This window comes from Phaenicophaeus curvirostris, chromosome 2 (genome assembly GCF_032191515.1).
Source record: "Phaenicophaeus curvirostris isolate KB17595 chromosome 2, BPBGC_Pcur_1.0, whole genome shotgun sequence".
NCBI classification, from domain to species: domain Eukaryota; kingdom Metazoa; phylum Chordata; class Aves; order Cuculiformes; family Cuculidae; genus Phaenicophaeus; species Phaenicophaeus curvirostris.
In genome coordinates, this window is record NC_091393.1 from 10,920,621 (window position 1) to 10,946,242 (window position 25,622).

At 41.9% G+C, this 25,622-nt stretch overlaps 1 protein-coding gene across 18 annotated transcripts in view; it reads left to right on the plus strand.

The window, feature by feature from the left end:
* Window positions 1–1,828: 1,828 nt before the first annotated feature.
* The window catches only part of SNAP91 (synaptosome associated protein 91), a 61,009-nt gene continuing 37,215 nt past the window's right edge, over window positions 1,829–25,622 (plus strand). For all 18 annotated transcript variants that reach the window (XM_069851222.1, XM_069851230.1, XM_069851226.1 and 15 more), the window contains exons 1-6: window positions 1,829–1,963; window positions 18,069–18,211; window positions 19,283–19,358; window positions 21,136–21,238; window positions 23,213–23,306; window positions 24,585–24,696. In XM_069851222.1, coding sequence (XP_069707323.1) covers window positions 1,834–1,963; window positions 18,069–18,211; window positions 19,283–19,358; window positions 21,136–21,238; window positions 23,213–23,306; window positions 24,585–24,696 — 658 coding nt within the window. In that variant the 5' untranslated portion in view covers window positions 1,829–1,833. The remainder of the gene's footprint in view (window positions 1,964–18,068; window positions 18,212–19,282; window positions 19,359–21,135; window positions 21,239–23,212; window positions 23,307–24,584; window positions 24,697–25,622) is intronic.

A 25,622-nucleotide genomic window follows, 5' to 3' on the forward strand; every position in this document is an offset into this window, starting at 1 on the left:
GGTGCTATTTGCCCCCTTGGCCACCCGGGCACACCGTCCTCCAGCTTTGGTCATAGAATCACTAGGTTGGAAAGGACCCACTGGATCATCAAGTTCAACCATTTCCATCAAACACTAAACCATGTCCCTTAGCACCTCATCCACCCGTCTCTTAAACACCTCCAAGGATGGCGACCCAACCACGTCCCTGGGCAGCCTCTGCCAGTGCCCAATCACCCTTTCCATGAGAAAATTTTTCCTGATGCCAAGCCTGAACCTCCCCTGGAACAGCTTGAGGCCATTCCCTCTTGTCCTGTCCCCTGGCACTTGGGAGAAGAGGCCAGCACCCTCCTCTCCACAATCTCTTTTCAGGTAGTTATAGAGAGCAATGAGGTCTCCCCTCAGCCTCCTCTTCTCCAGGCTAAACAACCCCAGCTCTCTCAGCCGCTCCTAGTAAGATCTGCTCTCCAGCACCTTCACCAGCTTTGTTGCTCTTCTCTGGACTCGCTCCAGAGCCTCAACATCCTTCTTGTGGTGAGGGGCCCAGAACTGAACACAGGATTCGAGGAGCGGTCTCACCAGTGCCGAGTACAGAGGGAGAATAACCTCCCTGGACCTGCTGGTCACGCTGTTTCTGATCCAAGCCAAGATGCCATTGGCCTTCTTGGCCACCTGGGCACACTGCTGGCTCATGTTCAGTCGCTGTCAACCAACACCCCCAGGTCCCTCTCCTCCAGGCAGCTTTCTAGACAGACTTCTCCTAGTCTGTAGCTGCACAGGGTTGTTGTGCCCCAAGTGCAGGACCCGGCATTTGGCCTTGTTAAACCTCATGCCATTGGACTCTGCCCAGCGGTCCAGCCTGTTCAGATCCCTTTGCAGAGCCTCCCGACCCTCCAGCAGATCGACACTTCCACCCAGCTTAGTGTCGTCCGCAAACTTGCTAAGGGTGCACTCGATGCCTTCATCCAGGTCATTGATAAAGACACCGAACGGGGCTGAGCCCAGCCCTGAGCCCTGGGGACACTGACTGTCCCCCCGGCGGGGCGAGGCTGCTGTGCCGCGGGTACCGGCATCACCTGACCGCGCCGGGACACCGTCCCGCCCTCCGCCCCGGGCTCGGGGGCGGCGCTGCTGCGGCAGTAGCGCGGGGATTAGGCTGCGGGAGGATTAAGCTGGAAATAGCGGCTGCCGACGCCCAGCGCATCCCCGGCGGCGGCGGCGGCGGGAGGGGGAAGCCCGCCCCGCACCGGGGGCGACCGGGGAGGGAGGGGGGGGGCTGCGAGGGGCCGACGGGCAGGCGGCGGTGCCCTCCCCGGGAGGGAAGGAAGGAAAGAAGGAAAGAAGGAAGGACGCGCTGACAGGTCGGCCGCCGGCGCTCGCCGCATCCCTCTCCCCCCCCGATCCCGGGGATGCTGCGCGGCGGGGGTGCGGGGTGACTCCCCCACCGGGGCCGGGGGGTCGCGGTTTGGGGGGAAGGCGCGGGGAAAGGGCAGAACATGGCGTAAACCCGAATCCCGCACCGGGGATGGGGGGGGGGGGAGGGGAGGGGGCGCTGCGGCGGGCGCTGCCGGGGTTGGGGGGGGGGCATCGCGCTTTGCTGAGGTGCTGCCATCATCACCTCCCTTCGGTCCTCGATGCTTCAAATCCCCCTTTATTTTTTGGCCCCAGGCGCGTTTTAGGGAGGCAAAGGCTTACAGAGCGGGGCCGGGAGGGGGGGGACACACACCATCGCGCGTGTGCCTTTCCCTGCCCCCCCTCCTCCTTCATCCTCCCCATCCTCCTTCGGCGACAAGCCCGGAATCTCCCCTTTCCCCCGCCGTGTTTTCCGCCTCTGCAGAGCCGGCAGCAGCGAAGATGTCGGGTCAGACGCTGACAGATCGCATCGCAGCTGCTCAGTACAGCGTGACGGGATCGGCCGTGGCCAGAGCCGTCTGCAAAGCCACCACGCATGAAGTGATGGGGCCCAAGAAAAAGCACCTGGACTGTGAGCATCCCTTTTTGTCTCCACAGCCCACACCCCGGGCCGAGGATGCTTTTCAGGGCGCCTTTGAGCCGTCCGGGTGTCGCGCTCGCTGTAAATCCAGCTTGCGAAGCTTGCGGGTTGGGAGAAACCTCCAGACGAGGATGAGTTATTATTGCATTTCTTCTCTTATTGCATAATAGTGCTCTTTCGGCCATTTTTTCCCTTATTTTTCCTCGTGACCTCTTGCCTTTCATCTGGGAAGGCAGTGCGGAGCGTGCCTTGCGGAACAGGGGTTCGCGAAGAGGGGAGGGAATTGGACACAGGGCAAAAACGGGCACGTGCTTGTCACTGCCAGCTTTGGCCAGGATTAAGCAAGGCAGAGACATAAGTGCTGCGCCAGGAGCTTGCTGGGTACCCGTAGGAGCGTGGCCATCTCCACAGCAGACTTGTGAAGAGGTTCGTTGGGTGGCAGGTTTAAATGGCGAGGCGTTTGGATGACGTTGTGGTGTGGATTCGGACGGCCCTTGGAGAGCCTGAGGGCTGTCGCTGAGTCACAGAATCACAGAATCACTAGGTTGGAAAAGACCCCCAGGATGATCGAGTCCAACCATTCCTATCAAATAGTCCCTAAGCAGCAGAGAGGAACTTCATGAGCTGCTTGGTGCTTTGTATCATGTTTCGCTGAAGATGGCCGGTGGCTTTGCCTCGTAGATTTATGATCTGTTGTGGACTGGCATTAGCTAGTTAAAGCATGAAACGATGTCTAAGTCAAAATGTTTCTTAAAAAATAGTGAGTTAGTAACGTTTTTTCTTGACAATTTTATTTCTTTTCAAACCACTGAACTGTCAGTCCCTGTTTGGAGACACTAAGGAGTAGAATGGTGAAAGAATTTAATTGCATGATGTTAATTGGCCTTGTTTGCCAGTGGTGATTCTGCCCAGCATTGAACTCAGTAGGTCAACAGCAGGTTTTAGTTTCTAAAATTATGTGGGTTTTCCCATTTTTTTGGACGTGGTAAGAAAGACTTTCAAGTGAAGATCAGCAGGTTTTATGCCGAGCAGTCTCTTGGCTGCTGGCTGGTGCAGTTGTACGTAAGTACAATTCTGGCGATTTCTTCTTAAAAGGAGGTGGTATCACTTCTGGAAAATAATTCCAGATTTCAGCACTAGCTACTTCTTTGTAGCTAAACATCAAGGTGGCAGACAGCATGCTGGCCTTCCAGTACATCTAAATACTCTTGTAGATATGTCTTAAGAGATGCTGACGTAAGCACCACCGACTGAAGACTAACTGGAGTCTAAACCATTATTTAAGTAGATCAGCTGTCTTGATATCATGTATTCTCTCTTGTTTTCTTTTATGTATTAAAAAATCATCGTGGTAATTGATGTCGCCTATGTTGCTGTTTGGTAGCTGTCGACACTTCTTAATCTGTAGGCTGTGTCTGGACAGTCCTACTGTGTCTGTTACTAGAAGCTTTAACCTAAAAAAAAAAGGCTAGCTCATGTGTTTGAAAACATGCTGTGTTTCTGTGTGTGCATTTTAACATATATTTACAGACATTCACACACACGTGTAGTATATATGTATGTATATATGTATTATAAAAAATAACAGCATTTTTTTGAATGGGCAGGATTAAAATGAGGTTGAAATAATTTACCAGTGCAATACTAGGGTCTGGAAAGGGACTGTGTTTGGATGTTGGTGCTGATATTACTACAGAAATTGATTATGCGTGAGATGGAAGCTGGTAACATCCCCTGCAATTTCATGCCCACTTGCATGCAAGACACAGTAGAGGAAGAGAAATGGACATTTCCTGGGAACATATATCCCTGTCCATTTTTCTTTCAGTTGAGAGTTTAACTAACGGATATCATTAAAGACAGAATCTTGTCAGTGGGAGATAGGCAGATGAAGATCAAGTTCATATTTCAGAAGAAAAAAATATTCTGAGACTCTTAAACCCAAAGCATCTCCTCAAAACTATAAGTTGTTAGGCAATTCCTCAAACTCTGACGTATAACTTGTGAACAAGTGCTAAAATTGGCCTTAGATCTTGTAATGAGAGAGCAAATTAAAAGTTCATCCTCTGAAAAAGCAATACCCTCATGCCTGCAGGAAATACTGCTAGGTGGAGGTAGGTCTGAGCCACATGGCTGACTGCGCTTCAAGTTGGATAAAGTAGCATTTGAAGACGCGGAGAAGGGAATGAAAGGTAAAACTTGCTGATGTCTTGAGGTGTGTTTTGAGTCAAGGTCCAGAGGATTTCGGTGACTAAAACTACAGGTACCAGAGCGTGATGGTTGGAGCAATGCTTTATGAAGAGCCATAATTTTAGTATTGTTGGGGGGTTCTGTGTGCTTAGCAGCCAGGTTTTATGTCACACAGCCTATCTTCCACTGCCCTGCTTAGCAGATGGGCTTTGTAAATTAAATGGAAGGATCAACTATTTAACAATAGTTAAGTATAGGACACAGTGATGCCTGTCCTCATATGTTTCCTGCAGAAGATGTTAGTTCCGGAGAGTTGTAGAAAGGTGATAGGTGACAAGATGTGCGGTGTCATGTTTTTATTTGGTCTAGACTTTTTTTTTTAATGAATACTATTTAGAAAGAATTTGCTCTGAGGAATAAAAAGCATGATTTCGGCATGAGTGCGTGTGTGTGAGGAAGGGAGGAAAAAACAGAATTAACGTCTCCTGTGAGCACAAGCTGTTTACCTTTGTGTCGTTTTCAGTACTTGCAGAGCTTGTAAGTGTAGGCTTTAATATGGATGCTGCATAGTGGCTGTCCCTTGGCATGGACTCTGGGTGCTGCACAGGCCTGTCGTGTAAGGAAGTACTGGAGTATGACTAGGTTGCTATCATATACTTGTTAGTAAGATTTACCTTTTTCTTGAATTCTAGTTCTCATAGTAGTGAATCTCCAGCAACTGCGGGAAGTAGTGCCAGATGGCTTTAAATGCATTTCCCAGGTCCCTGTGGGGAGAAAAGGAATGTAAATCTAGGATGCTGTGATGGTTTGGGGTGAGCTGTTGCAGTTAGCATGTTAAGAGCTCTTGGCCTTTTGGACTTAACAAACTTGTCTTGAAGCCATATCATCGTGGTAACTTTGTCTCCCTCAGCTAAATGTGTTATGTTAAACAAAGTACAATTAGATACAGCAAGTGAGGAAAGCACTTATATGGAGAAATGAGGATTCACAACTTGACTTTGCTACAGCGAGAAGGGCCATTGCAGAGTGGGTGAATTAGATACATGGACAATGTTAAGAATATATTAGCTGTGGTAATTCAACTGTGAGGGCAATCCTAGTGCACAGCACAGAAGTTTCATTGTCAGAATTGTTCTGAAAGATAGGTTAAGGCTTTGTTGAGGATTTAATTGTGTGGGGCAGGTAACAGCTAGTGTCTAGTCTCGATTAGGGGTGACCCTGGTAGTATCAACAGGGGGGAGCTTTTGGAGAAGGTAAATAACATGACTTTAAAATGTTAAAACACAGGGTAAATGAGGGGAGAAATAGGTGGATCTGAACTCAGCTCTCTTCTTAAAGAATCTTGCTCAGAAACAGACTGTCAAGCTTTCATTTAGGGAAGTGAATTGGAAACCAGCGAGGTTGTTCCACCTGCAGTTGGTCATAACAAGTTCCTCTTTCTGAAAATGATCAAAATGGCTGGGATTTTCCTTGGTTTGTTTTGTTGAGTGAATTGCTTTGCAGCTGGAGGAAGTTCTGGAGTGTGTAGTCTAAAAAAGACCACATGGTGCCTCCTTACTTCTTCAAAATAATTCTCATAAGGTAGAAGGCTCTTCCAGAGGCCCGATCAAGAGCAGGGGGACTTTCAGGAAATGTGGAAACAAAGCAGACAAAGATCAGGACTTGCTTTTCTGTGGCTGTTCGCCTGCGTATCTGTAGTAACGTCTTTCCTTCCCAAGTCTAATTTTGTGTATCTGTCTGTGGCTGGCGAACAAAGGCTCTAAAAGGAAATTTATAATTTAATATATGCTGGTAACTGAACAGCAGGGCTGGTGTCAGTATTTTGCTTATACACACGCTATTGTTCCTGCAGTGTTTTGCCTTTCTTCTGCAAACTGTGGGAACGACCTAACAAGTTTGAATCACTGTGGTTTCTGTTGTTGAAACAGAAGTGACTGTTGACCAAAAGCAATCGATTGAACTTTTTTCCTAGGCTCAGTAAAGATGAAATTAGTAGATCCCACAAGTTAGTCTTAGAAACCTGTATCTAATTCCTGAGGAATATGTGCGCCTCTGTTTTTTGGGAGAGGTGGGAATCAGTGGAGCTATCTTGAGTCACTAGACTTCAGTGACTGTTAGGGTTAAACTGGATGTATAGCTCAGAAGCTGTTCAGTGTTGGAAGTGATCTGGGGAGTGTTCCAAGTCTGTTGGCACTTGGGGCCCTTTCCTAGCGGGAGTAGTGCAGATACACAAATACTGCATTGCTCTGCAGTCCAGGTGACGCTTTTGTCTTTATGGCTGTAGAAGTTCCGTCAAGAGAACTGCCAAGAACAGAGTCTCTGTAGAAACCAGGGTTAATCCTTCATACATCACTAATGAAACTACTTTTTAGAAGCGCATAGATATCTGACTGGGAGTAGAAATGTCTGTAATGGGTAAGAGAAGCTAATAAGAAGGCTTTTTATATTTGTTGATCTTGAGTATTTCAATGGCATTAACTTTCAATTACCTGCCTGGCCCCATTCTTTTTTTTAAGACATGTGTAGTACCAAGAGAAGATTGCCCTTTTAATTAAACTAAGACTTAGCTAACTAATAATTTTTCAAAATATGTTTGAAGCTCGGTGGAAGTCTGAATTCACGTTAAATTACAAAGGCTGAAACATGGGCAGGATCACTTGATCTTGTGCATCTGAACTGTTCTGTGTTTAAGTCTTTAATGCTACAATGCCTAAGGAAAGGAAAGGGAGGATAAGGAAACAGAAAAGTTGGTAGACACTGTAATATTAAACTTTCTTTTGTCCAAACAGTGTAACTTGATAAAGCTAGATTGACTAGTCCTACCCTCCTTCCCCTTGGCTTTTCTTCAGCTGAAAGCTTGTATTCTTAGATTGTTTTCAATAATCATCTTTCTGTTAAACATGTGTTGTCAAGGTCATTGGTGACAAACTCTGGGACAAGTCAGGTCTTTCTGCTGTACTGGCTTCCACCTTGATAATGGAGCAGGTAGGTCTTTGTTGAGGCCCCTTGTTCATGAGATGGTCATTATGACAGTTACCAGTATATAGTTTTAGTTACTTCTATTTAGTAGTTGAATATGTTTCATAATAGTCTCATAGCGTTACTCCCTTTGATCCTGGCTGGCAGCAATAGAATGTCTTTTAAATAACAAAAAAAAAATAAATCCTGAAATCTAGGTTCCTGTGATTTGATTTGATTTGATTGGTGCCTCTGATTTCTCAGCCTGGCTCTTAAACCCTCCATCTTCTGTGTGCACCTTTCCTGGGCCTGTCCCACTAGTGAGGAATTCTGTTTAAGTGCCCTCTTGGTGTGGTTTGTCCATGCTTCCATGTCTCTGCCCTGTGAGGATCTTTTGAAGTGCTTAAAAGTAGATAACAGTCAGGGTAACTCTGAAGGATATAGAGCATTTTGAATGCTATTTGTCTTCCCTGCCTCTTGCTGGATGAAGAAATTGGTAGCCAAAGAGGAGGATTTGCTGCCCTCTTGGTCCCCACTTCTGAAGAAATGGTAAGATAGCAGAAGCACACCCGCTTCTAGTATTTTTCTGCCTATATTCAAGATACTTGAGACTACTTCACTCTTCCTACTCTACTTACCTTCCCCCTGGTATTGGGTAACCATGACAAGGTGTTGGCTGCTGGGGCGGCCTCTGTGAGAAGAGACCAGGCTATACTCTGTGTGCCAGGCACAGCTCGTTCCACAATGGACCCACCACAGGACACAGCTGAGCCCATCCACCAAGCTTGTGATATTTCCAGGAAAACATACTTCAGAAAGGTCAGAAAAATCTAGACAAGCAGAGGAGGAGGAGAGGAAGAGTGAAAAATGGCAGAGGGAACACCAAGGTCAGAGATGGAGCAAGGAGTATTCCATGGTACAAGAGCAGATATCCCCTGCAGCCTGTGGAAAAGACGCCTATCCTCAGAGGTCACAGTTCCAGCATGCCCCCTGATACCAAAACCTTGTCACGTGCACCCGATATACCCCCTACCACCAAAGAAAAGAAAAGGAGAGACCTTCTTCAGTCAGCTGTGCACATGTTATTGCTGAAGGAGCTGCCTCTAGTGTTTCTGGGAGTGGGAAAAAATAAGGAGTGGGAGGCAGTGACATTATATCCCTTCCCTGCGTCTTACTACACTCTAAAGATGAGTCAGTGGTACTAAACAGTATCATTAAGTTAACATGCCCTGTTCCTTTTTGGAGCTTCTTTTCAAGGCACAGATCAGGATGTGGATAAGGCTGGAAAAGCACAAGTTTTGGTGTGTGCCTAGGGGAAATACAATCGTCTCACCACTGAGTGCCTGATGGAACTTGGATCTCCTTCAACATATGCTGTGCAGATTAGGAACAATAATGGCTGACTAGGAAAGAGGAGTTTTGAATACTGTGAAAACTAAAAAGCAAGGAATAAAGCAAGCCAGGAAATCGAGGTCTGAATCTTAGCATAGGATGTCTAGTATGCCAAAAGAACGGGTTATGTAGCACAAGGCTGTACCCTGAACTCAAACGAAATGATATGTTAGAGGGAGCTTTCCTAGTAGATTGGCAGGCAGTGATCTGCAGCAGTACTTTTGTTCCCCTGAGTCAGCAGTGCCAACAAGATTACGGTGTAAAGCTTCATTGGTAAGTTGGTATTAGAGTATCCCACCCCATCATACTTGGCGTGGTTGCTTGATTTTCCTGCTGGTCAAAATTTTGCTTGGATGAGAGCTTCATAGCTTAAGTAAAACCTGTATAAACCAGATGTTGGCAGTCGCTAGAAGGCAGTTGGAATAGTTGGCAGAGGTTAGCTTGTCACTTCATGGAGTATGGTTTGATGTGCATTATCTGGAGTCTTGCAAACTGCACGCTAGACCCTTAGAACGGCTTTTGATACCTTAAACTTGATGCTTTGATCATGTTTACTTCTGCAGAGCTGCTAGAAAACACTGAAAATCAATACAAAACAAGTTTTCCTAGGATGGGCTCAGAGGTATATTCAACAATTACAGCTGGTAGCCAGTAAGCTGCTTGTGCTTATAAAAAAATTCTTCTCTTTAGGTTGTGAAACACATTTGCTGAAGCAATTGAGAGTTGTAGTCTACTAAGAGAGGGAATATACCAGCAGTCTGGACTAATGCCACAAATGGTGTTGGACATCAGCCTTGAAATATTGCCGTGAATGTAGGTGGAATACTAGAAAAGTGTTTTCTAGGCTGCTGGCAATTGGTGCATCCACGAGGTGTCTGAGGCTTGCAGCCTAGTCTTAGTACAGTGTAGGAAATGGCAGTACACTGTATTACCACCAATTTCTGGATGAACCAAGTCTAAATACCCTTCTGTTTGTCCTCCTTGCCTGAGATAATGCCATGTCATGCTTTTTTTTTAGATTATATCTGCATCTTAACTTACTTCGATGAAAGGGATTGGATGCTGAAAAGTCCTGATGTGATGCTGAAGTTGTGTATTTATGTAATCTGTACGCTGGCCATTTGAGCTGAGGCAGGATGTCAGTTGGTTGCCTTTCCTACAGTGTTTTTTCTAGCCACTGATAAAACTCAAATGTCTTGTGGTATTTTTTGTGGAGGAGATTTTGCAAATACATAGACACGATCATGTATGAAGGCCACCAAGAAAGCACGCCCTGCCTCTCGAATGTAATGAGAACTTCAAATTGCTGACAGGATGTGTCTGCAGCTTGGGTCTGACTTGTGTCATGATCAACTCTTCCTGGCCATAAGCCAATATGCAAAATTACCACGAGTAGAAAGAAAGCTGGCAGGAGCTCCTGTGTTGTAGTTGGGCCACAGAGCTCTAACAAAACAGTTGAGCTGTATGCTTTGCTGAGGTAGCTTTACTTTCTTGAAGAAAGAGTGAAAAGGAAAGCTATGTTCTTTGCCAGTTGTTTCTAGGTATTTAGGAGACTAAGTTATGGCTGAGTTGTGAAGCACCAGTAAGAGTTGATTGCAGAGTTTTGTGACATAAAATTGTTCTACTGTATATTTAAAGGACCAAAGACATGTCTTCCCAAGAAATTACCTTCAACTTTGTTGTCCTAAAGAGGTGGGACAAGGCTGTGGCTTGGCTACTGGCAGTATAGGCAATCACTTCAAGACACCTCTTGGCTTGGCATAAGTGCAGATGACACAATGGCAGCAGGTGCTTCCATAGCAGATGGTCAGCAGTTTGCCTGCAGAGCTGGCAGGTTCCTAGTGCCTCTGGCATAGTTTTGTTACATCTCTTAAGCCTCTCTGAGAGTTTGCAGAATGTTCTAAAATGGTCCTCCATAGAAGTGAGAGGAAGACATGACTGCTCAATGCATGAATAAAACATGCCAACTTGTCGCGCACATTCTTAAAATGTAAGCAAGTTTACAAATTTAGAGGAAGGTCCTCAAAATAAGACAGTGATAAGTTATCGTGCCATAGTGCAGGACTCCAATAGCTAGAACGTACAACTTTACAGGTAATTGAAGAGCTCACATAGATGCACTCAAATGGGAGTTCTGACTGTTTTTAAAGGATTCTTCCTTTCACTTCTTGTTTCAGAGTGTAGGATCTTTCTGAGGGGGAAGCGAGCTGGCCTGTTTCCTGGCTCTGAAGGTTGCTGTTTCCCATTATGTAGAGGTCTAATATAGATACCAACTTTAACATATCATTGCATCAGTTCTTTAGCAAACCTGGAGTTCTAAAACTCAACCTCTTCAAGTGGAGACTTGATTTTGGATCTTGCTGTGTGAATCTGGAATCCAAGTACAGTTACTGGGGCTGTAGCTCTTAATCTAAGTTTTATAGCTTCATCTGAAACCATGCATAGAATGTACATTCTGCTATGGGGCAGCAAGCAGAAGTCAGCGTAGCTAGTGCGCCAGTGTTTGGAAAACATGTAAATATTATCATGAGTGATATTTCATTACTGGCATCTGGAACAGAAACCTATTGTCATATGTGAGCCTTGCCTGTGACTTTCTGATCTTTCTTTCTAAGCCATTTAGAGTCTTTCTAGTTCTGCTATGCTTGATTTAAACTTCAGATTGCTCTCTTTGTGAATGACAAGCGTATTAACAGAGAAAGTTTTTTATGTTTGGAATAGGTGAATTTAAAGAACTTCCTTTTGTTTATCAGGAAGCTGGAAGTTGCTTAGGCAGTGTTATGAGAAGCTAACTTTCAAAACTCTCCTCCATAGCATGCTTAGGGGTTAAGTGACACTTCTAGGTGTTCCAGTCTGGAGTTCTAACTCTGTGAAGGATTGCTGCCTGGATATGAGCCTGTGTGATGGATTCCAACTTCTGCACTCATCATTAGCTTGATAGGAGACTTCTACAGCCAATGGTGAACATATTCCAGAGGCACTGATGACTTTGAACTGTTATATAGCAATGTACTACTGTCAGGTTTTTTTAAATGTTAAGAGTCATCACTGTGTCTTCAACCTCTCAGGTGGATGTTCCATTGAGTTTAACAGAATTTTTTTGCAACATGGAGAAATCTGCAGTGTATGAAATGCTGCAGACTCATGTTAAAGACTAAAGTCTATTAGCTGTTGTTAGCTTTTTCGGAGTTTGAGACTCACCTGCCTGTCTGGCAGAAGCAAAGGATTCTTGTTTAACTGGGGCTGTACAGGGGAATGAACATAGAAGAACTGCACATGTGGTTTAATTTTGTTTTAGCAAGAAGAGAGTAAAGCTCCATTTAATAATGAAGGATATCAGTCAGTTTGTAAAAAATCTGATTTAATGCACAGTGTTCACGTATGAGGCAGCCATCTGGTTTTAAAAACTGTTATGATCTTTCTGTTGTGTTATAGATACAAGACGAAATAGATTGAAATGATTGTACCGATGCTATAAATACTTCATGTTTAGTTACAACTGCTTCAGTATGCCTCTAGGAGGTCATACAGTTGCTCCAACTGTGTGGAGAGATTTGCATTATGCTTGCTTTCTTTTTCCTGCAGATATGTGAATGTTTTCAACAGGACTGTCTGCATAGGCTGGGGGCATTTCATTCCCAGTTCAGAATTTCAGCCCATGCTAAGCTTCTGGTGGCTTTTCAGCTCGATGGAGTGCATGAGCTCTGGGCCTGTTCACTTATTTTTTAGGCTGACCCTACTGAAGATTACGTTGTGCCACGAAGTCCACTGACAAAATAGCTGGACTTCTAGAAGAATCTGAATGAGACAGTAGGAAAAACACAGACCATGGTCTGGATATTGAAAGATGTATCAGTTGCTGAGCCTGCCTATTCAGCTGTCCTGTTTCTAGCGTACGGGCTGCAGCTCATTAACATGTCACTGAAATTGCTTGCACATTGTTTCATTTCCACCCTATTTTTTCATGTATTTCCAGTGTGTAACAGCTAAGCAGTGCAACTGAGACATGGGGCTACTTCCAATATATTTTCAGTCTCATTCAGATTTGTAGTGGATTACAAATTGCTGTTCTGGGCAGAGGTGATAGGCTAGCGACAGTTTCACTTCTATAAGTTTATTAAAAATGAATGTTTTTTTAAGTAATGACGAGCACTAACTGGGTTTCATTCTTCTCATAGTAAAAATGACAGCAGCATGGCAGTTCAAATAGCTTGAGTACCGTGCCTCAGTTGATTATTGCTTTCTGCCAGATGCGGTTAGAGTGCGAGATCAGCCCAACATGTAGAGACTGGTTAGAAAATGCTCTAGTGCAGACGTTACAGTAAATGACACCACGATGTGTGGAAAACACAAAATCCTTATTTTTCTGGCGTAGCCGTGCTGTTCTGGATAAAAGCTGCAGTTGATCCTGTTACTGACATTCTAATAAACAACCAAGTGATACAAGTTGTGAATTGATATAACCAACAGGTGGTATAAGGGGCTGCTTACCCTCATGGAAGTATAATCGCAAACCACAGCTGGAATCCTGGTATCCAGTTGCATTAGCCAATTAACTAGATTTTATTGACTGTTCTCCTTTGAGGCAATAATCCTGCGACAATATACCCCCCTTTAAACTTGTTCAGTTGTATGCAGCAGCATGTAGGACGCAACAAGACAGTAGCTTTAATCTTGCGTGGATGGGGAGAAAAATTCTGCCCCTTAGAGGAAACTGTATTAATGCTTTGAAGGCTTGGCAGAAAATTGGTTGGTGGCTGCAATTTCATATTTCTTCATTAAATTAATGTTTATTTTGATTAAGGCTTCCAGGTTTGAACTGCTGAAAGAAATGGCTCATAGAATGAGGTCTGAGATTTGCCGTGCAGGGTAAAAGTTCCTTTTTATGCAAAAAGATAACCGTCAAATGCTTAACAAACCAACAAGATTAAAATAATCTAATATTCTTATTGGCAATTATCATAGAAGCAGAAACTGATAACTTTGTTCTGCTTTCCAGTACTGTTTTGTGGTCAGTCTTCTGACCTGCAAGTTCAGCTGTTGCATTGGTTAGCACAACAGTTCAGGAGCTTCCTGATATGATTCTCTGTTTTGCTAGAGTGGACTTGTGCAGTTGCTTGCCTATATAACTTTTTTGGCTGAAGCTTTTAAACTCTTACTTTAAGCCACTTCTTTCTGGTTTTGACTAGTCTGGAGCAATCATGTATTTTTTTCTGTAGGTTCAAGGTGTTATTTAAATACTTAAAACTCAGAAGAATAGCTTGTGAAGACTATTGTAGTGCTCAGGGTAACAGTAAGGAAGGTCTGTAAGGGGGTTGCTCTGAGAGATTTGGCAGTTTAGGAACTGAATGTATGATGCAGCTCAGATACAGAGGCAGCTCACCTGTTACTTCAGCCTGGAACGACAGCTGCTTTTAGGTAGGCACCAGTATATCTCTGAACAGAAAAATCTTGTGCTCTGCTGCAGTTTCTCTGCATACTGAAATGTAAATTGTGAATGGTTAATTTTGAACTGGGGAATTCCAGGTCTGTCTATTAAGTAATTGACTGAAAAAAAAAATGCAAAAAACCCGAACTAGAAAAAAAACATTTTCCTGATTCAGAATGCAATCTGAAAAGGTAAAGGAGTAAGATTGATTCTTTAAGGTGTTGTAGAATCTCTCTCTTCAAAAAACAGGAAAATGTCTCTCTTCAAAAAAATCTCAAAATCAGGAAGAAGTTTCCCATGAGTGTGAAGGATTCTGAAATCCCGAAGGCAGTGAAACTTTCTCACTGTTTTTTCTTTATTTTTTTCTTTTACCTTATAAGCTTAACAAACAAATGCCAAAATTAGTTACATCTTTTAATAGTCTCTTTAAAAGGTCATGAAGAGCCAAAGTGTCTTCACTTACTTTGGTCTTTCTCATTGAACCCTCTGTGGATCTTCCTCAGCTTGATGTGTTTGTCTTTTTATAAATGAAGGTGTTAATTGTACTTTAGCCTTGCTTCTTTTCCATTAAAAAGTTGCAAATATCTTAAGGCTGAGTAAAAAAAATTGGCTAGTCAAAGAGTTTGAAGGCTGGTGTTTAGATTTAAGTTGTGGTGCCAAGAAATTGACAACTATTTATTTCTTCTATATGCCTATGTTTTTCATCTGAAAATTTAACTAGAAAAAGTGTACTTAAGCCCAAATGAAATGTAAAATTTGAACAAGGATCTCTAGAGGGAAGAAGTGTTCAAAACAGCAGCTCACAAGATGTGAGGAGAGGAAATAGGAGACATCAGGTACTGTGATTTGGCAATTGTAATTTACTTCCACAGTAAAACAAGTTCAAATGCAGGTCTTCATTCTCTAACTTCTCCACTTGCGTGGAAGTCATGATGAAAGCACTGGCTGCTATTGCGGTACCATTCCTTATTTCTTACTCTTCTTGGAATTTGCATTTGAGCTCAGTTTTTGCATTTGAGGATCAGCTTTCAGTGTACATGACATGGATGGCTGCAGTATTAGTACCTTCATCATGAAAATACCTTTAATCCTCGTTTGTAGTACTTCTGTGTACCCCAGATAGAATCACCTTGGTAAGATCGCTTCATATGTCATCTGATGGGCCGTGCTCCAGCTGGTACTTCTAAATAATTTCTGTCAACAAGTCCACCTGTGACTTGCTTGGAAGGCTGTGAACTTCATTGTCTCTCTCAAAAACTAAGTTTCTGTCCCAGCAGTAAATGTCTAAATCTTTTGAAAATGTAGTTTCTAGATTTTCTTTTTTCTTCTATGCATTTGCTTTTCCCTTGTATGTATTCTTCCCTACCACACTGAAGGCAAAGAAATTTTGCCAAGCCTTATTTTAAATTTCAGCTTAGTCACCAAACTCTGTTGCTCAGAGTAGGTTAAAGTTAGCTGTGCTTCTGAGTTGCTCTGGGTGCTGGCAATTGCTGGTTAAACTGAGACTCTGTGGTATTGGGGAAAGAAACACAGGAAGTTTTAATGCCCTAACTTTGTGGTGTGACTTTATGGGAAACAGCTCTGCAAGAATTAACCCCCATCTCCTTTTTTTCTTTTTTTTTTCCCCCCCTCTCCGGGATGACAAGTAAAATCTTCATGTGTGGTTTAATTCTTTACTGTGCACTGAAAGTAGTAGGCTTAAATTTAATCATACCTCTCTACCCAGCACACTGTAATTACTGGTGTCATAAGACATTCAGAGTTGCAGACTGAGATGCCGTACCCTCCAGCAGTTTGGAGAGGAGGCAGAAATGACTGAGTGGCTTCAGGAGGAGCGCTGCAGTAGCGTATACGAGTAGTGCCTTCTAGCCTCTGTTGCCAGCATTGCTGTAGGTGAACTCCTGAGGTTTCATTCTCTGTCATTCACTGGTGGAATACACAATTCATAGCATCCCTCTTCCATAGTCAGCTGTAACTTAGGACCGAAAACTTGCAAATACGATGCACGCTTCATTGTACTAAGGACAAATGCTGTCATCTGCAGTAAAATCTCTGAAAGGGGTAAATGGTGAGCAAGCCACTTGTGACTTGCTTCTAGGCTTTTACAAACCATTGTCATCTATAATGCATTCATCAGCAGTACAGGATAAAAGATCGTTGGCGTGTTTTTGTGACAAGATCAAGGGGAGTTTTGGAACTCATAGCTTGAACTGCTGTCATTTAATAGCATGGCTTTACTACTCTGCAGAACTGCCTCTTTCAAGGGTAGGTAGTATTGCTGAGGTTAGATGTTAACTTTACATTTCAGAAGGTGTTCTGCAAAAATAAACAAACCACCCAACATCCATAACGAAAACAGAAAATATCATGAAAAAGAAACCATTTTAAGTAAACTCAGTGAACAGATCTCACAATTTTTGTCTTCTATCTCATTATAGAAAATCATTCCATTGACCTGAAACTGGAGACAACTTGCGGCTTTTGTGCCAATACAAAAGACTGTTTTAAACACAAGCATTGCAGTTTTCACAGGCTTCTGACTCTGACCTATAGATTTCTTGTACCTTAAATGAGTCTGTTTAATAGAAGTAAAAACCCCATAAAAATCACTTTCACCAGGTGGTTCTCAGTAGCTGATGTGACTCATTGGTCTGTTTAGACAGACCTGTCCTTGGGGTTTTCCTGTCCTGCAGGTGCAGTCAGTAGTTTTACAGCACCCTGAACCTCGACTTTCTGCTCTTAGCAGCATTACTTTCTCCATTATATGGCCTTATGTTGGTGAAACAACACGCCCAGTCTGAAGGGGTGACCCTGCTGCCTAGGTGGACTAAACTCCTGTGGAGTGGTTACAGCAGACTCGCATAGCTTGAGTGTGCAAGGATCAGTCACAGAATAGTCTGTCTGCTTTTAGGGTAGATTATCTGTCATTATTGAATGATTTGAGTAGTTGGATGAACATTTCTAGTCTAGGAAGAAGAAAAAGAAACGTGGAAAATCATTAACAATGATTACTTTTGTCTGAGGGAACGTAAAAGATGAATATCTTCATTAGTAACACAGATAATGCTTAGTCTAGTAGTTAAACTCTTTTAATTTTTAACTTTTTCTATCTAGGTCTTCAAACTTTAAGCCTCAGCCCTGCAATTAAGTCTGTATTCTGTGCTTTTTTTGTTGCATGAATCAGTGTCCTGAAGTCCTGGTAGGTCTGTGTCTGGAAATAAATGGGGTTTGGTCATGCAGTTGCTGTACGCAGTTTCCAACTGTGTCTCAAAAATAGGTAATAGCTTGTAGAAGATCATTGCTGGCTGCCTAGCAGAAATCTGTAGGCAATAGGTGATGTAGCAAATCAAAGATCCTATCTGCAAATGTAAATCATATAGATGCTAGTGGAAACCTTGCTGCCCTACTGTTCATGATTTAAGTACTTATGTTGATTTCATGTATTCTTCTGGGCAAGTCTACACTTTCCTAATGTACAGGATACACAGCTGAATTTATTTTTGTTTCCTAAGACAGTCGTATATCTTATTTCTTCTATGTAAGCTGCACTTGCTTCCAGAAGACTGTTCTTCACTATAAACTAATGTATATCCTTGCCTTTCTTCCTGCTGTTGAAGAAGCCTTAATGCACACCTGAATGCACTCTTCTTCTGTCTAGATCTGTAGAGACTCTAGAAGGTGTGCTGTAGCATACTGGTGAAACTCTAACCTCTGAGATGACTAGAGTATCTATTTATAGTGATACCTTGTTTTGCTGGTGTTACCAAGTTCGGTGTGCTTGGCATATTACCTGTAAGTGAAGAATTCAATAATACTTATGCATCTAACCCAGAGGTAATAAACCACCACAATTAACTTGAAAACCTGCAAGTGGTGAAATCATGTGAAGTTGTGCATACTAGCTTCATCTGGGATGATCAGGAGAGGTTGTGACATAGATCAGAACGGAATTGTTGGAAAACTTGTACTGTTGGATGAAAGAGTAGATTCTTTAGATGCAGAATGTAAGCACTCAACTTGCTGTTTGTCACAACAAAGGCCATCAGCTTAGTGGGCTGAGAGACTGACCATGCTGTAAACTTTTTCATCTTTTTTTGTAGCACCTGACACCTTCCTTTTCTCTTACAGACTTGATCCAAGCAACTAATGAAACAAATGTGAATATTCCTCAGATGGCTGATACCCTTTTTGAGCGAGCAACAAATAGTAGCTGGGTGGTTGTCTTCAAAGCCTTAGTTACCACACATCATCTAATGGTTCATGGCAATGAGGTAAGTGTAATCAGCTTTCTCTTGAGACCACATTGGCATTGAACAGACTCCCAAGTCAAAACCAGTAGTGTAAAGACATCTCTTCTGAAAAAGTAAGGACCTAAGAAGAAAGGGCAAGAATTACTCTTGATAAAGAACAATCTTACATTTAACAATGTAGTTGGAGGCATTCCCATTGTCTGTCTCCTCGGGTACAAAACCATAGCATTAGAGCAAGCAACAGCCTGGTCCAAGATGTTGACAATTTATGTCCTATCTGAAAATAGAGCTATACAAGATTAAAGACTGCCCTAGACTTCCTGACTAGAGTCAGAGTTAATGTCCTGGCATGTGTACTACCATCCAAATAGCTGCCCTCTCTGCTTGAGTGTTAAAATCTTCCTAGACCTGTAAATTCAACTTGATAGCCTTTTGGATTGAATTTCATCGCCCTTGTGTTTTGTTGACCTGTATAGACTGGTGTGTGTTCATTTAAAAAAAAAGCATACTTAGAGTTTTATGACTGTGAAACAATTCCTCTCTGGCTGAATATGAAGTGTTTTCATGCAATGAAATTCTCCAGTGTCACAGTGTAAATTTTTACTCCTGCCCTATTTTTCCATTCTGAGTTTTGGCCAATATTCTGGTTTGCTTTCTGTAACTGTTTCAGTCTGTTAGTCCCTGTATGTGATGTGGGGCCTACTTGTTATTAAAACAAACCCTCAACTTGGCTGAAACTAAGGGCTGTTGAACTGGAAAGTATGGGGATAGCCTGAATATTCTGCTTTGTAAGCAGATAACTCTTGTCCTTACTCAAATCTTTTTGAAAATTAACTATTTTTATGGCTCCTTCCACAATCTGGTTTGTATTTGCACAGAATCTGTTTCTATGTATACACTAGCATATTTGGTAGAGATTCAGCCTAAACATAATGTGAATGAATGAAAAAGGTTTTGAGGAAGATTTTGCAAGCTAAGACGGAAGTTTGACTTTTCACGTGTGTATGCTGGAGCCAGACTGGTAATCTTCTTGCTAGGAGGTTCAAGGCCTTCAGATACAACTTGTGATAAGAAAATAACTTTATGTTGCAGAGATTTATTCAGTACCTGGCATCTAGAAACACACTGTTCAATCTCAGCAATTTTCTGGACAAAAGTGGATCTCATGGTAAGCCTATTCATGACTATGATCTTGACAAGTTTCTAAATAAGATGCTATTGTTGTTTTGCTCCTTCGTTCATAACATGCAAATAATATAAAAAGGTTTCAGTAGCACATTTTTGTAAGTACTTAATGAATAGAGGAGCTCAAGCCAGCTGCTGGGCAGCTTCAGAACAAGGTTTTCAATTCCTGCAAATTTTTTCGTCAAGGTGAAACTGTACAACTTCCTTAAAGTGCTAGTTTAATTCAGGGACGGGTCAGCTATCTCCTTAGCTGCTGTGGGAGTTAAGGATGGAATGGAGAACTTCCCATTTAGGTTTTTGGTTTTTACTCAGTCTTAAATTGCAATTTGGTTGCTTGGGTATACTGTGTTTTTTTAGTCTATACAAATGTTTAATTTTGGAAGGCAAGTGGAAGGTTCCAAAAGCTGTTTTTGATTTGATTAGTGAATTTAGAAGGTCTAGGCAAAATTAAAGGAGTTGTTCTCTCTAAAGCTTACAATGTCTGTTTTTCTACTTCGACTAGTATTATTAGTGAGTTTGCTTGACTTAAAGGAGAAAAAGCTTGTTTCATGGTGGCTCTTGCAGTGAAGAGAGGAAACATATAATTTGGCAGCTGTCAGAGACGTAGACTGTGTGCAGAATATAGGAATGCTACAATAATGGGCAAGACCAAAGCAATGCCATGTTACTCCATCTCTGAGTGGAGATGTTACACCAAAAAGACGTGTGTCATTTAGAAATGGTAAGACAAGGCAGGAACAAAACCAAACAAATACTATAACTGTTTGTCTAAGCAAAACATGCTATGTGTGTTTAAAGATACTGGTATTTGGCAACAATGAATTCTATTAAATGCATGCTTTTATGTTCTTTGCCACTGCTTTTAAACTTAAATTGCCATTTCATAGATAATACAACGGTGTGTTAAAGAGGCATCAGAGTTGGTAGTGTTAAGCCTGAGTTGCCAGAGAAGTTTAATGTTGAGAGATATTAAGGAAGAATACAGTCAATGACTAAGTCAGGGGTTGTGGGTTTTAACAAAGGTAGCGAAATGGTATCTGTACTTTAGAGGAGGAGGGGTTGCCTTCTGCACACATTTCTGTAGCTTAGAGGAAGAAACTTTGAAAGAAATACCTGAAGGCTAGGCTGTAATACTAACTGTTCAGAAGTCTTGTAGGCTTGAAGGTCACTGGAGTCTCAGGCTGCTTTTAGAGTATCATGTGCCTTGAAGGTCTCTGGTGTAACAGTTCAAAGAAGATGGTAATCCCTGTGAATGCCATCATCATTTCTTTGTTCTGGTAAAGGAAGTCAGGGGACTTCTGAAGGTCATTCTAAGAGTTGGAGGGACTGACATACATAAAATAGTGGAGTGCTGAAGTTGAAATTGATCTTTTACCTGGAAGTGACTTACCAGTTAAGTATTAACTTTTTGTTACATTGACATTTTCCCCCTTTAATAGAGGGATAACCAGTCCCACCATCAGATAATGTTACCACGTAACTGTGTAGCAGCTAGCAGCAGATTTCCCTAGGAACCATACCGCTGGTGCATTGGATGAATCTGTTGTAAGCAGAGGACAGTAGTAGATTACTTTTGTACAGCACTACTGCTTTTTCTTCAGCAGCTGGAAGATGTGTTGTGATGCTTGTTCTGAATGTAGAGTTGTATAGTGGAACAGAGAGCACATAACCTTAGAGTCTATTGATTGCGTACTATCGTTTACTAAAGAATCTCCAAAGAAGCATGAAAATTGAATGTAAAATGTGTAACTTTTTTGCAGGTTATGACATGTCCACCTTTATAAGGCGTTATAGTAGATACTTGAATGAAAAGGCATTTTCCTACAGACAAATGGCATTTGACTTTGCAAGAGTGAAGAAAGGGTAAGCAAAGTTTAGAAATGTAAACTGATAGGATTGCCTGACCCATGAAAAGCTTGTCTGTGACATTGCGCTTAATTTTAGTGTCTCAATGACTTCATTGTTATGTTCTTTGTTTAGCCATGATGAAACACTAAAATGTTGGGATTGCTGAAGTAATTGTAATTGGTTAAAAATTGCACAAAGAGGAAAGGAAAGATTGTGGGTAGTAAAACTGAAGACTTAAGTTAGATGCCTTACAGGACTGGCAGCTTTTAGTGCTAAGTGTTAAATCTTGCTCTTGTTAAATTGCGCTGCAGTGAGACTGTGCTTAGGATTTGGAGAAGGAAACATTCTGAAGCTTTGTTTAGGATTTTTCATTACTCTCCAAACACTTTCCACAAAAAGAGGACTGATTACAAATAAAAACTGAATTGAACACTTAGCAGGCAACACAGCAGTTAGAAACTGAACAGAGTAAGGTTGTAAACTACTGTTTTTATTTAAGAGTTGTGGTTTAAAAAGAAGTTATAGTTATATTTATAGTAATAGAAGTTATATTTATAGAAGTTATGGTAATATGTTGGTATTTATCTGAGCATTTTTTTTTGGTCTGACTCCTCTAAATGGGACTTTAATGGCTCTAGATTATCTCTTGAAGCACAGACAACACAGCTAGTAGCTTAACATGCACTGAAGGTGTAGCTTAATTGACTGCATGCTAAAGATGCTTCTGCTAATCATGAGGTGTGTACAGGATCATTCTGGCAGTTCTGGTGTTTTCTGCAGCTTGGGATTCTGAACTGTTAATGCAGGAATCACTGCCAGGCTTTCCTCTCCTGCTTCTCAAACTTCCAGATGACGTAGGGCCGACTGTGACAGCTTTGCCATGTAGCTGGATGCCATTCTGTAGTGGGCACCAAAGTAATTACCTCTTGAACTTATCTGAAATATGGTGTTGGCATGAAGACTGGAAGCTAGTTGGATTCATATTTCAGGCAGGCTTTGATCCAGCAGGCTGCTGTAGTGCTAGAATCTTAAGTTCTCTATGTCACCTATTGCTTTCAAACACTTTCTGTTAAATAAACTTAAGTTCGAGTTGCTGGGAATCCTTCTATTCCTGCCTTGCTATATGTTCCTTGGAAGGCTTTCTATGCGTTTTATTTCTGGTGCTCGAGACAAAGTACTGTTTCAGAGTACAGCATAAAATAAGTAAAAATGGTGATATGCATTCCCTGAGAGGAGGTGCCATACCTGCCGGTGGCCAGAATGGGGCAACACATAATATAGTTGTGCAGGTGTGTGATATTCAGAGACTAAAAACTGGGCATGTGTGAAGATTGCTATAAGACTATGGACAGCAATTAAGGAATGCTATGTATCCATTACTGCTGCGTGGTCCCATTGGAGTGGTTCAGGACTGATAAGGCAGGTCAAAATGAATGAAAGGGCTATGAAGAATCAATGGAATTAATTAGTACCCAGGGACAGTGAGGAAAGAAGTTGTAAGCAAAAATTGCCCAGATTTATATGGTCACTGAGTTGGCATGCATGTATTGTGGCACTTGATGGGGGAAAAAAAACAGCCTATAGAGCTTCTTTGTCTTCAGTGACCACAAACACATTAAAAGGTACTCTTAGCTGAGAGTTGTCATTAGTTATTCATAACAAACTTAATGCACAAAGGCTATCAGTTCTCTCAGAAGTTCTACGAGAGTATCTCTTTTCAAGTTATTTAAACTCTCCATGTGTGCTTTCCTTAAAGAGATCAATCTCTTGCGTTCATTACTCTGACACAAAACCCTTCTTCACCTGCTGGGAGGGTGGCTGGATGAAGTGTTTTCCATGCCAGTTCTTGTGATGTGGGAAGCAGAAGAATCAGACAGTGCTCCAAATGTTTGAAGTGGGTTATAGCAGCTTTAAGCTTAAATTTAGACAACAAATCATTGTGGAGAGAGAGGAAACACCATGGCTTCTAATCTGTATTCCCTCTTGCAGAGCTGATGGTGTAATGAGAACAATGGCTCCTGAGAAGCTACTGAAGAGTATGCCAATACTGCAGGAACAAATTGATGCACTACTTGAGTTTGACGTATGTATTGAAGCTGATCCAGCATTAACACTGGGCAGTGACTTCTAAATGCTGCCTTGTAATTAGAACATTTCACTTTGTAGATAATGCTTTACTGATCATCCCACTATGTGGAGAAAAAAAAAATAAATCCCCTTTTCAGTATTCCACTGAGGCAGAGTGAGGTGAAGTATGGCCCTTTCCTATATGTACAAAATGTGCAGATTCTGCTTCTTTTTGTAGAGAGGATGGGGGAACAGGATAGGTGGGAAATGATGATTTTTGAGGAATGCTGACTCTGAGGTGGGAGTTTCATCCCCTGCATCATTGAGGGAAAAAAATGGACAAAGCAAGGAGACAGAAGAAACTTCTATTCTGAACCTTGGCTATGAACTTCTTTTTAAGGGAAGAGAAAAAACCATTAAAATATCACATATACATTGTTGGTTCCCTCAAAACCTTCATCTGGTTGTTAGCTGTAAGATGGATTAGATAAACTTTAACCTAGACTATTCATAGAAGTAAGTGTCTACAATATATTTATAATGTAGGAGTGTTATGAGTGTTAGTGGAATTGCTTATCTGTTTTAAGGATAAAAACAGGAGTGAGTTGTTGTAGGATGTACAGTGTAATGTTGCAAATAAGTCTTTGAAGGCATCCATCTAGGAGTTCTATTCTTAGTGGGCAGGACACACTTCTGCATGGAAGGCGGGGCCCACTTCAGCTTTCAGAGGAAATCCTTAGAAATACAGGTCTCGCTAGTGTGTGTTTGTTACTTAAATGGCATAGGAGTTGTCATAATGGTCTTGGGAGAGGAGGTATTTTTTTATAAAACAAAGATCTTTTAATAAATAAGCACTTGTTTTCTGCCTAGGTTCATGTGAGAACTCGAAGGCCCTTAATATCATTAACCCAACTGTATTAATAGTAGACTATTGAGGTTTTATTCAGCTCTGCTGTGTACTGACATCTTTTCAGCTCTGCTGTGTACTGACATCTTTTGTCCAGTTTCATTAAAGCTTTGTCAATAGCATCTCTGCTTTCCACCTCGTGATAGGTGAAGCATTCAACACTAAGATGTTTACTGTTGATGGGGATACTCCTTAGCTGTCATGAATATTTTTGGAACGGTGAAGAAAGCAATTCTTGAACTTCTAACAAAAGCTTTGTTTGATTTCTTTGTGTAAAAGCTTATATTCAGTGCTTGATTCTGTAACAGCATCAGATACCTTGTGCAAGCTAAAACTTCTGATTGTATTCAGTAAATCTGCAGTGAATAACTGGTATTTTATTTGTAGGTTCATCCAAATGAACTGACAAATGGTGTCATAAATGCTGCATTCATGCTTCTCTTTAAAGATCTTATCAAACTTTTTGCTTGCTACAATGATGGGGTTATTAACTTACTAGGTAAGTAGCCTGGTCTGTATATGCACTTTGACCACGAGCAAGTGAAAAACAAGTGTTCATCTGAGGCTGGATTGTCATGTGCATTAAAATTATAAAGAAGTCTACTTAAAGGCACCAAGCATTTCTGTGCCTAAAGAAAAGTACAGTGCTATGTGAGCTTCCATAATAAGTCCTGCAAGGTTAGCAAAGCAAATTTTGCTGTTTGATGGCATTTTTAGGATGCCCAATTCTTATGTTGTATATGCTGCATGATAGCCATATATGAAGTAATATACTCCTAAATAACATTGCTTTTCTGTCTAAAAATGTGACTGCCCAAGCTGGATGCCCTCCAGGACCCTACTTACCATCAGCCTGCAAAGTCTGTAGGAGGCTGTAGACACATTCTGAAGCTCAGACAGCGTGGTGTGATCACCAGCATAACACACCTTAAGCTGTCCGTGCAAAGTGCTTTGTTGCAAAGTCTAAAACCAGGAGTTGCTGTAAACTGCAGGAAAGATAGAAAATGAGCATCAGTTATTAAAACTTGTGAGCACTTAAGCTGGTCTATAAAGGCAGCTAAAGACCTGAGATTGCTTGGCCGACATGACTGATCTAAAGCTCTGGCTGCAACTACAGTAGGAAAAAGCAGAGAGGTTACGGAGACTGAATGAGCAAAAAAGATGTTCTTGAGCTGTAAAGTTCAGGCAATTTTTTTTATCCATGTTCCAACACTTTCTAATGGTTTAATAAAAATAAGTCCCAAGTGTTTTGACTAAAACTATAGACATGGGAAGCCTATGGAGCAGATATAAACATGTTGACTGTAATAATTGGATTGAGATTTCACTGTCTACTGCTACTTAAAGTGTAAGTTCAGGTTGAAATTATGTTGTGCTTTATAACGGACATGGACTGACATTAGATAGCTACTCAAGTGGGAAAAA